Raw genomic sequence first — 12398 nt, 5'->3', positions numbered from 1 at the left:
TCGCTCAACCAGGATGCAGGCAAATTTCTGTAGCCTTTCTGGCTCATGTAACCATACCAGATGTTTGTAGGGCAGTAATCTGATTGTCAGTCCATATGTTTGTCTCTCACTAGGTCATCTCTCATCAATCTAGACACAATGCCAGATTTGGACAGGTGGTCCTTCAGTCCCTGTTCAAGTAGACTCCACGCCCACCTCCAGTTCAAACTGCTTGTGAATCACCTGTAGTGGAGTGGACATGTGCAAACACCAAAGAAGAAAAAACGCGTATCTATCTTTCTGTAACTGTTCTTCAAGATGTGCTGCACATGTCCATTCCGTGACCCTCTCTCCTTCCCCTCTCTATTGGAGTCTTTTCAAAAGGACCTGAGAGGTTTGCGGGGGGCTAGCGAGGTCCTTTATACCACTCGTGCAGTGATGCAAGGCACCAGAGGGTGCTCACGCTACCCCGACAGGTATTACTGAGGGAAAAAATTTCCAGCAACTGTGCACAAGGTGCACACACATCTACAGTAGAATGTACGTATGCATTCAATAAATTATGGAAAGGTAGGTAATTTTTTTTCCTAAGGTCCTTCTCTGCTGCTTATCTTTCTTCTCTATTTCCCTTCTTAAAGTTTTGACATTGCATCAACCCTCATCACTAGTATGGTTTACTACCTGTGAACAAAACTATTTAATGATGTCACCTACTTTTTCATAAAACTTGTTCATCTTAATCCCTTCTTTACTCACACTACTTGACCCACAGCATACGATCTGACTGGCTCACTTGGCAAGAGACAAATAAAATGAGAGTTAAAATTCCTAATTGTGCCAGTATTATACATCATTTCTAAAGCAACTCAAATCTTAAAACATTTAAAATATGTTAAATCTAGGCTGAGTTAAAAAATGTCCTGTATGTTCCTGCTGTCCTAGCTGAATTGAACATTCTTTGAGCTTTGAGTTTTCTAGGCTGTGGAAGAGGTTAAAATGTTTGATGTTCACATCCTCTTTCTGTATCAGTTTACACTGGAATATGTTTGAGCACTTGAAGAACTAGCTTGTTGCATGCAGATAGAGAAAATGTCCTGATGAGTTCAAATATACTCCGTATGCTCAGGTGAGCACACACTGTGCATGCAGATTTTTGTTGCTTTCTTTTTAAAACGTGTTAAAATTGCGCACACAGATGTAGAAAAGTTACAACATTTTCATGTTTATCTGATCATTTTAAAACTATACGCAACTTGTATATACGTATACATTCCACACAAATTCTACCTTTCAGCAGTTTTTTGTGGGGGACTTACATTAGCTGAATACTTTGGAAAACCCAACTCTCAGAATCCAATTGATTTGATATGCAGTATTGTGTGTGTTTTATGGTTGTTTGTGGAGAATTCAGTGATATAGTTCTTCTGCAGCTAAACCTGTATACCCACGTGCAGTACATTTGATAGGATAATACTTTACCTGACCCTCTCCTGAACTACTACTCCACTGAGTGACTGCAAGCTTAGTTTCTGTTACTTCTCAGAACCACAAATCTTTCCCTTCTGTTTTTCTCAGAGTTTGTACAAGTCATTGCAAAAGCTTTACATTCTTTGTTAAACTTTCTAAAAAGTGAACTTTCTGGGTGGTTTTGTTTGCCACAAACTAAACTATTTAAGACATAAAATGGAAAATTGTATTTAACAGATAATAGATTCTTTCCAAACGTTTCATCAGTACAAAACTGCTGTGGTTGGCCCAAAATGGGAAGATGTGTTGTTGTTTTTCTAAGTTTCTATCAGCTAAAGTATGGTTGAAACTGTCGTACACATCTGGGTGTTTAAATCTTCCCAACCAGCTTTTCTCTGCATGTCTTTAGAACATAATATAAAACACACATTCCTGATCAAGTAATTTTGCCAATAATTGCTCGTGGCAGCTAGGATTCTGGCTAGACAGATTTTGCAGTTTAAAGACCTTGGGAGTGGAATGTACAGTGTTTGTACAATAGGGGCTGATAATTCTCCATGAGAATTTCAAGGGTTTTTTTGGTTATTCTTGAACACATTTCATTCAGAAAAAGTACTGTGTTATCATAGAATCATAGGACTGGAAGGGACCTTGAGAGATCATCTAGTCCAGTCCCCTGCCTCATGGCTGGACTAAGTATCTAGACCATTCCTGACAGGTGTTTGTCTAACCTACTCTTAAAAATCTCCAATGATGGAGATTCCACAACCTCCGACCCTAGGCAATTTATTCCAGTGCTTAACCACCCTGACAGTTAGGAAGTTTTTCCCAATGTCCAACCTAAACCTACCTCCCTGCAATTTAAGCCCATTGCTTCTTGTCCTATCCTCAGAGGTTAATTTTTCTCCCTCCTCCTTGTAACAACCTTTTAGGTACTTGAAAACTGTTATAATGTCCCCTCTTAGTCTTCTCTTTTCCAGACTAAACAAAACCAATTTTTTCAGTCTTCCCTCATAGGTCATGTTTTCCAGACCTTTAATCATTTTTGTCACTCTTCTCTGGACTTTTTCCAATTTGTCCACATCCTTCCTGAAATGTGGCGCCCAGGGCTGGACACAATACTTCAGTTGAGGCTTAATCAGCACAGAGTAGAGTGGAAGAATTACTTCTCGTGTCTTGTTTACCACACTCCTGCTAATACATCCCAGAATGATGTTCTCTTTTTTTGCAACAGTGTTACACCGTTGGCTCATCATTTAGCTTGTGGTCCACCATGACCCCCAGATCCTTTTCCGCAGTATTCCTTCCTAGGCAGTCATTTCCCATTTTGTATGTGTGCAATTGATTGTGCCTTCCTAAGTGGAGTACTTCGCATTTGTCCGTATTGAATTTCATCCTTTTTACTTCAGACCATTTCTCCAGTTTGTCCAGATCATTTTGAATTTTAATCCTATCCTCCAAAGCACTTGCAACCCCTCCCAGTTTGGTATCATCTGCAAACTTTATACGTACACTCTATTGCCATTATCTAAATCATTGATGAAGATATTGAACAGAACCAGACCCAGAACTGATCCTTGTGGGACCCCACTCATTACATCCTTCCAGCATGGGGGGGAGGGATAGCTCAGTGGTTTGAGCATTGGCCTGCTAAACCCAGGGTTGTGAGTTCAATCCTTGAGGGGGCCATTTAGGGATCTGGGGCAAAAATTGGGGATTGGTCCTGCTTTGAGCAGGGGGTTGGACTAGATGACCTCCTGAGGTCCCTTCCAACCCTGATATTCTATGATTCTATGACTGTGACCACTGATAATTACTCTCTGGGAATGGTATTCCAACCAGTTTTGCACTCACCTTACAGTAGATCCATCTGGGTTGCATTTCCGTAGATTGTTTATGAGAAGGTCATGTGAGACAGTTTCAAAAGCTTTACCAAAGTCAAGATATGCCACGTCTACAGCTTCCCCCACTATCCACAAGGCTTGTTATCAGGTTGGTTTGACACGATTTGTTCTTGACAAATCTATGCTGACTGTTACTTATCACCTTATTATCTTCTAGATGTTTGCAAATTGATTGCTTAATTAGTTGCTCCCTTCTCTTTCTGGGTACAGAAGTTAAGCTGACTGGTTTGTAATTCCCTGCGTTGTCCTTATTTCCCTTTTTATAGATTGGCACTATATTTGTCCTTTTCCAGTCTTCTGGAATCTCTCCCATCTTCCATGACTTTTCAAAGATAATCGCTAATGGCTTAGATATCTCCTCAGTCAGCTCGTTGAGTATTCTAGAATGCATTTCATCAGGCCCTGGCGACTTGAAGACATCTAATTTGTCTAAGTAATTTTTAACTTGTTCCTTCCCTGTTTTAGCCTCTTCTGATCCTAACTCATTTTCATTGTTATTCACTATGTTAGTCATCCAATCACCACCAACCTTCTTGGTGAAAACTGAAACAAAGAAGTCATTAAGCACCTCTGCCATTTCCACATTTTCTGGTATTATTTTTACCCCCGATTGAGTAATGGGCCTACCCTGTCCTTGGTCTTTCTCTTGCTTCTAATGTATTTGTAGAATGTTTTCTTGTTACCCTTTATGTCTTTAACTAGTTTGATCTTGTTTTGTGCCTTGGCCTTTCTAATTCTACATATTTGTGTTGTTTATATTTATCCTTTGTCATTTGACCTAGTTTCCACTTTTTAAAGGACTCCTTTTTTGATTTTTAGATCATGGAAGGTTTCCTGGTTAAGCCAGGTGGTCTCCTGCCATACTTCCTATTTTTCCTTCACAGTGGGATAGTTTGCTCTTGTGCCTTAATAATGTCTCTTCGAAAAACTGCCAACTGTCTTCTATTGTTTTTCCCCTTAGTCTTGCTTCCCATGGGAAATTGTCTCAGTACTCTAAATAAGAACTGTTTTAAATTTAAGAATGTTGTTACATTTCACTTGATTGGCCTACTAATTACAACCTATGGTTATACAGTGCATTTGCTTTAGTGCTATATAATAGGACTGGCAGCATGGTATCCCAAAACTATAATTGTGTGGGCCACAGGGCAGTTATGGAGAAATACAAAAATACAATATACGTAGAAATTTTACTTTCTGAACAGAATTTCCTAACAAATTTACAGTTGGATGATGTTGCTCATATTTTTAATTAATTATACTACAAAAAAGCTAATGCTTTGCTTCCATGACGGTGCTCATTAAAAGCTGCAGGGATATAAAAACTAGTAATCTGATTATTATTATTTTTTGTTCAAAATATACTGTAGCTGTTCATTATGCCTGCAGGTCCTGATTTATTTGGTTTTGTGTATCCACATGGAAGAATAAAAATCCTTCCTGAAATAGAAGAAAAGGAGCACCCCTTTTACATTAGTAACTGCTCGTGCTCTGTGTGCAGTTGGAAATTGACTCATTGATGACAATGGTTGTCACAACAAGTCTCCTTGAACAGCTGTTGAAAATGGTCTTTACTAGTATAAGAGGTGCAAAACTGTTTGTCATCTTTCCATAAGAGTTTTGAAAATTTTCAGTACTGGTTTAGGGGGACCAGTTGCTAACAATATTTGTCAAGCACCATGTCATCTCCCTAGTTTGTACTGACATCACGTAACTCAACTGTGCCTACCTAACTTGTATATTTTCTTCTTAACTTTGTCTTTGCTTAATGCAGCCTGTTACTCTGAATAATGTAATGTATAATTTAATTGAGAAATACTTTGTGAAAAAGAAATACATTTTTTACCCAAGTCTGTATGGTGTGATGGGACCTAAATCCCAATCTTTGATGTGGCTGGTATTCGTTCCTCATGTTTTTCCATATCACTGGTAGGTATTATTATCAGTGACAATGTCTATTGCAAAAATGTGTCTGCCTCTTTATTTGCTAGTTTTCCTAAGGCAGAACTGATGTAGTATGCTAACTCATCAGATTTCAGAGTAGCAGCCGTGTTAGTCTGTATTCGCAAAAAGAAAAGGAGGACTTGTGGCACCTTAGAGACTAACCAATTTATTTGAGCATAAGCTTTCGTGAGCTACAGCTCACTTCATCAGACTATATTTGGTAGTATGTGATTGTGTTGTCCTCTGCTGGATGCAGCCTACAGCAGATTTGAGCCCTAAGAAAGGAAAGTAGGGGATGAGAAGGGAAAGGAAGATGAAGAGGGAAAGAGGCGAAGGGAATATGGCACAATCTCACATCAGCCTGTGAACTTTTGACAGGGTACAGGTAGTGATGTGTAATATCACCACTTTGGTTTGCTAATTACAAGGAAAATATTATTTCAGCCAGTTTCACAAATCATAAAAACTTTTTGTATTGCAATGTTTTCACCTCTCCACCTTGTAACAAAGAGCAAAAGTGGAGAGGGCTTGATAAAATTCTGGAAATTTGGAAACTTTAATCCACTACAGTTTTTGTTTTGTTTTTTGCTATTTGTTTAGTTTAAATGAAAAACTTTTCAGGGAAGAGAATGTGTGGAGGTTTGAATAAAAGCCTGATGGCACTTCTACCTTATAGAGCTTATGAGAAGCCCTTTGTTTCTAGGCACATCATTAGATTGAAGTGTATTTCTATCCTAAATAGTGACTATGTAAAAATGGAATCTTCTTCCTGAACAGATCTGCTCCGTCTGTATGACTTTAGTGACATAAATAGATTGTCATATCTTTTTATTCCTGTTAACCTTTCAGAACCAATAAAGAGTGATTGTTCTGTCCAGTGCCCAATTAACATAATTGTCTCCTAAGTTTTGATTATAGAGGTTATCGGTTACTTTATGCCGGTGCAAATGCATTAAGAGCGATGGTATTGCACACATGTGATTCAAAGCATAATTTGAAGAGAGTGGAGTTATACAGATGTGACCAAAGGTCATAATTAAGGGTACAGTTTAGTCAGGAGTATTTTTAGTAAAAGTCATGGACAGGTCACTGACGATAAAAATACACCTGACTAAATCTTAACTGGGGAGCTGCTGCTCTGGGGTGAGCCCCAGGAGGCCGTTGCTTGGGGGGAGCAGGGAGCCACTGCTTGGGGGGTGCTGGGGGCAGAGGGGTGCCCTGGAGCCAACACCACCAGCTGCCGGGGGCTGCCAAGCAGCAGCTGCTCTGGCCACCCCCAGGACCACTACTCAGGCAGTCCCCAGGGCCAGCCACACCATCAGTTGCTTGGGCAGCCCTGAGGTCAGCTACACTGGCCACTGCAGAAATCACGGAGATCTAGTCATAGTGGATGAGAAGACCAGTTTGGACTCTCAGAAGACTCTGCAGTTGGGAAGTGTCCTTGCAATGAGGTGGAGAGAGTTAGAGTTCTCCATGTGCTCGCTCTGCTCCTCTCTCCTCCTCATACAATGTTGGGAGTCTGTGTCAGTGAGCTCAGCTCAGCATCGCTCTCTGCCCCGGAGAACCAATGACCTTAGGGCCTAGCCAAGAGTATGGATCTGCCCAGCACTGTGAAACTTCTCTCTCCCATCACCATGCTCCCCCGCAGTGAGATTTAAAGAGTATGGGGATGTAGGAGACCTGCTCTTGTCCTAAGTGAGGTTGTTATCTTCCTGGTGGCCACTCCTGCCCCCAAACAGGGCTACTTATAGGTCCTTCCCCCAGTACCAACTCCTTCCCTAATTGAGGGGCTTCTTCCCTCAGCAGCTTCATGCTGCTTCCAACATAGGTTTTCAATCACCTCTACTTGCTGCCATTTCATGTGGCATGCACTTTCTGTTCTTGAACCTCTTCTTCTCTTAATCTCCCAACCTTCCTGTATCTGCCTCCTCCCAGCCTTTCCAGCTCAGTCCATCTGTGAATAATGGAGAAAATTATAGATTTGTATACATACACAAAATACAGATTTCATAATAAGCTGTGAGTGATAAGGATTACAGAAGTGAGTGCCAGGGGGACTCTGGGTGTGTTTGAACTAGGTTTGATGGGAAGGAAAGAGTGCAGCCTGATTTTTAAATCTCAAGATGGACTTGCAAATAAAATAAACACACAAATATATTTTATAAACTGAGTACACTTGAAATGACAGTTGAGAGACAATGCACTTTGATTCCCTCAATGTCATTTTTAGAGTCACTTTTCAAAGTAGAACTGTGCTATAACGACTGAGACGTATCTAAGAAAGATGGAGTAAATGAGATGAACTGATTACAAGTGTATCTTTGATGTAACTTTTATAATAGCAATATTAATATCCATTGTAACTCACAATCTGTAGAACCTTAATATTCTCCAAAATTCTGATCTCAGTTACATTTGGAGTATGTACAAAGAAGTCGGTGTGGGGTCAGTGTACTCTGGATTTACATTAGTGTAACAAAATCAGAATCTGGCCAATCATGTACATCTACCCCTTCTCTCTCTCTCTACTGCTTTTGTGCTTTCAACGATTCTGCTTGCCTTTATGTCGCAAATTAACTACCCTTAAAAAAAATAGTCCCTGTGTTGCCATTGCTTGCAAAGCAATGTACACAAAGAGCCAGATTCGTTCTGTTACTCTAGATTTACTGAACAAATATTTTATGTGCTACTGTAAAAGTTTTGTTAGACAATAAACTGCTTGCTTGAAATTTTTTCCCCAAAGAAACTTCTTCTATATAAGCATAACATCTGCTATAAAGTGTCATGAGTAATATCTTCTAAAACCACTTCCATAGAAACAAGAATTCTTATTTCCATTTATGATGATATTTCACAATCAAAGAAGCTACAAAAGAAATAGGAATGAGATCTTCTGCTTGCAAGCTATATAATTCTGTTGTCTACGTTCGCTTCTTAAAACATCACTTGCCTGTTACACATGTAATATACCATATTGTATGTGTATCAACAGGACCTTTACATTAAGGGGATTTTCTTTTTTTTTTAAATATTGGATCTGTGGTAAACTGAAAGGTTATCAGAGACAGGCTCTCACACAGAAGAAGAATACTGAAACAGGAACCTACTGGCTTCTTTAACCTTTTGCTGTAAGGAAATGTGCCTTTCTCCATTTGATTTTGAAAAAGGAAATAGATTGTGGCGATGTGGCTGTGGAACTTTCTCTTTCTGCCTCTATCATTGTAAATGTGTTAGTTAAAGAAATGAAAAGAAAAAGTCTACCATTGAGCAATAGAATTGAACAGTAGACTATCTTAGCTCTGTCAAGATAACACAGTGATTGACTGTCCTTTTTTGTTCTGTTTTAGGTGTCAGAAACTATTTGAAAGAAGCATTAGTGAATATCATCGCTGTGCACGCAGAGGTGAGGTAACTTTAGATTATTCACATTATTACAAGTGTCAAACAAAATAAATTGGCTGACTTCATTGGAAATGAGCACCTCTGAAAATCAGGCCACCTTAATTTTTGTGTTTAAATACAAATTTTATTAAAGAGGTGGGGGTGGTTGAAAATTTTATAAACGTCCATCGGTAACACCACATATCGCATTTTAGGGCTTGTTTACCCTGAAAGAGAATCCAGAATAAAGTAGCGTGTGAATTTAAACTGGATTAACTATTCCTGATTAATTCTAGGTGTAGACACTCTTATTCCGAATTAGTATGGATTAAACTTGGTTTACCTATGTGAACAGTGAGTACGCAGCAAGCTGGGAAGTAAATCTACTTTGTGCTATCCTGCTGCTATCCTAACTGTCTATGTGGATCCTGCTGTTGTGCCCTAAAAGTTCCCTAGTGCATTTTAATCTGCTCCTGTTTCAAAACAGGGTAGGTCAAAGCACACTAAGAGTAAATAAGAGTGTCTTCTTCCAAATTAATATAGTTTAAACTAATTCAAAATAAGGTACTCTTGTTCTGGAATAAGTGTCCTTATGTGGAGTTAATCACGGGTAGCAGTTTTGGAATAACTCCCTGTGGAGACAAATCCTGGGTGTGTGCTTTTTATTTTCTTTCAACAATCTGAAGAAGAGGAAAGTCAAAGTATAATACTCAATTCTTCTCTTTCCGTGCATGTTTTAAAAAAATACAGTGCTCTTTCTATGAACTAGTTTGTGCTTCAAGAGATGGGAGTGTGGGGGAAGTGTTGAACATGTGCTGTTAGAGGGGGAAAACGTACATCATGTTGCATGGAAATTCATCAAGCACAAATAGAAAATCTGGAATGGATACATAGTTCATATTTGCCTGCATGACCCCATTTTGAGACTTACTGTTTCCTGTGACTCAGACAACAACAGAGCAACGTAACAACCAAGGAATCCAAGGAATTTTAGTTAGTGCTCTCTTATGTGAGCACATGGACTTGTATGTGGCAACATGGCTTCTCTAAATCCAGCCGCATAGTAGAAATTGCACATCTAATCTAATGGTGACATCAGTGGCAGATCAATACTGAGACTTGATGGAAACAAATGTGCTGAAACCAACTTCACACAAATACGTGCTCATGAATGGCACCATCAGTTTCAATGCATGTATTGAGAAAGCAGGATGTTCATTCTTGATGGTGAACCAGAACTCTGGGAGAGAAAATTGGGCATATGTTCCTCCCAAGAATCAATCGTAGGAAATGTTGATGAGCTGTTCAATTTCAGCTGCTGGCAAATCCATGGCATGAGGCTTGCAAACAGGTTTCACACCCAATCATACTTTATAATGGTCCAAGTCAGGGAAAAAGGATGCAAACCATTACTCCATCTGGCTGAGATGCTCAGTCATCACGTGTGTGGGAGGCCAAATAATTTCGCTGTCAGCCAGTAACTTACAGCACAGAGACAGCAATTTACAATGATTCTTTATTGAGTACTAACAGGATACTTAGGGTGGCATAAAAGAAGATATGGGCCCTGCCTTAAGGTGCTTACAAGCCACTGCAGATTCCCAGCTCAGAAAAAGCTAACAAAGACTCCTACTGGCTCAAGCAGAGAGGATGCTCTTGTGGTAAAACTGCTGCCCACAGATAAGTATCTTCTGGATTCAAGTCTCCCTCCCCTGGATGCTGGCACAGCCAGATGGTTCAAATGGTTAAATGGCATCCATACAAACAACTCCGCACAGCCAACGTGTCTGGACCTCTCCACAAATACTGTGCCAGGAAGCTGCTATTTTACAAAATGGTGAGCTCTGCACAGAGTGACCTCACACACACCGTAGGTGTGAGGTCACACTTTGTGGAGGTCACCATTTTGTAGATCAAAATAGCGGTCTCCTGGTGTATCGCTTATGGAGCAAGTCTGGATATGTTTGGGGGCAGACAGCGTCAGATCACAAGCCGAATCTGACCTGCTGGCCCACGACCCCATCTGCTGAGGGCATGATCCCCAGTTTGGGAACCGCGGATATGTACTGTCTAGACTCCCAAAGTGGGCCATGGCGTGCAACAGAGAGGAGGAGTGTATGTTAAAAAAGTGTGAAATTTCTGATAAAAATTGAAATAATTATTTGCAGAGCTGCACACTTGCAGATGCATACCTAAGTGTAAATTGACTATTGCAGGAATTTTCTACAGTACTTAAGTTAAAGCACCTGTTCGAAATAATCCCATCCCTCTCTATCACAAAATGTATTTTCTCATTAGTATTACCAAAACCATTCTTTCACATAGCACAAATAACACTGTTCTGTCTTTAGACCCTCTTTACTTGTTTAAATTGGCTTTTGAGTATTCTAGGCTCCTTTTAATATTTTCTCTAATTAGAGACACTAATGCTAATTGAAATATTTTCATGGCTTTTGGAATTCCAATTAAAACAGATTTTTGCTTTGATGCAGGTATTTACCTCCAGTTTCTGTAGCACAAATACTGCAGCATTGTGCCAGTACCTGAGAATGAAGGAGTTAACATAACTATAAACCACAGTGAAAATGATTAGTCTATTTTCATTTTCCAGGATGAGTAAATTACATGAAAGGAACAAACAAAATAAGTTAGATTTTTCTTTTAAATTCAGTTAAAATAATCTAAATTGTTTTAATAAACACAAGTAACGAAATTTTTTAAATGATTTTTAACTTGGCTGTGTCCTTTTAAGTAGGTATGATGATTAAAGTCCTGATTCAGACAGGGATTTAAGTATATGACTAACTTTAAAGAGTTTGTTGTCTCATTGATGTCAATTGGACTACTCCTGCTTAAAATTAGGGCACATGCATAAATACCCTACTGAATTGGATGCGAGTTGTTTCTCCCATGTTCAGTTTTGCCTCATGAATTTCTGTGTGTGAAATGACATTTTTGCAAGTACTTGCAGAACTATGTGAATTTGATCACTGGTGTGAAATTTTACAATTTCCACAAGAGTAACACTGTTTTCTGCTGAAATTTTGCCAATCTGGCTCAGTCTTAGATTTTGCTAGCAACACTGCTGATTTCCATAGTTTAAACAACAATAGTTAACCATCAGCTGTGCAATAGGCAGGTTCTGAGGTGAAAAAAATTGTTACTTTAACTAAAAGTCAAATTTGAACTGAAACCAAAATAAGTATAGTTTTTGCAAAAATGTGATGATTTACTATAGCTGAGAATTTTTTTCCTGAGTTCTAAAAAGTAACGTTGAGAACAGCCATTGTGGGTACAAATACATTCTTCTTATTAGAAGGTTTTGACCGTTTACTTGGTATGCTTGTGTTGTATTGCTCAGCAACACCTGCATGAAATGGCTTTTTCCCATTTTGCTTTTACCATTTTTCTCTGTATGTGACCAAAACTGTTGGCTTTTGTGGGTCAAAGCAGTTAAAAGCAAGATGATTATTTGAACTAACAGGGTGAGTGACTGATAGCCAGCATGTGTGTGCCTTGGCTGTGGTGCAAATCTGTTATATTACTGTTTGTCTAGTCTGTGAGATCCATGACACATCACTCTCACATATATCATGAAAAATCAGGTATGGTTTCTAAATTCATATTTGAGTTTTACTCATCCACATACTGGTGTTTCTCAAAGTATTTTCAACTGATTATGCATTTCTATAAAGCAGTTTTTCACTGTGAAATCGGACACAC

At 39.2% G+C, this 12398-nt stretch overlaps 1 protein-coding gene across 3 annotated transcripts in view; it reads left to right on the top strand.

Moving 5' to 3' along the window:
- The window catches only part of EXOC2 (exocyst complex component 2), a 188655-nt gene that overhangs the window by 163390 nt on the left and 12867 nt on the right, over positions 1 to 12398 (top strand). For all 3 annotated transcript variants that reach the window (XM_077810717.1, XM_077810716.1, XM_077810715.1), the window contains one exon: positions 8642 to 8697. In XM_077810717.1, the coding sequence (XP_077666843.1) occupies positions 8642 to 8697 (56 nt within the window). The remainder of the gene's footprint in view (positions 1 to 8641; positions 8698 to 12398) is intronic.

Source organism: Eretmochelys imbricata, chromosome 2 (assembly GCF_965152235.1).
Source record: "Eretmochelys imbricata isolate rEreImb1 chromosome 2, rEreImb1.hap1, whole genome shotgun sequence".
In the NCBI taxonomy this organism is placed as follows: Eukaryota; Metazoa; Chordata; order Testudines; family Cheloniidae; genus Eretmochelys; species Eretmochelys imbricata.
This window is presented reverse-complemented; position numbering and strand designations above follow the sequence as displayed.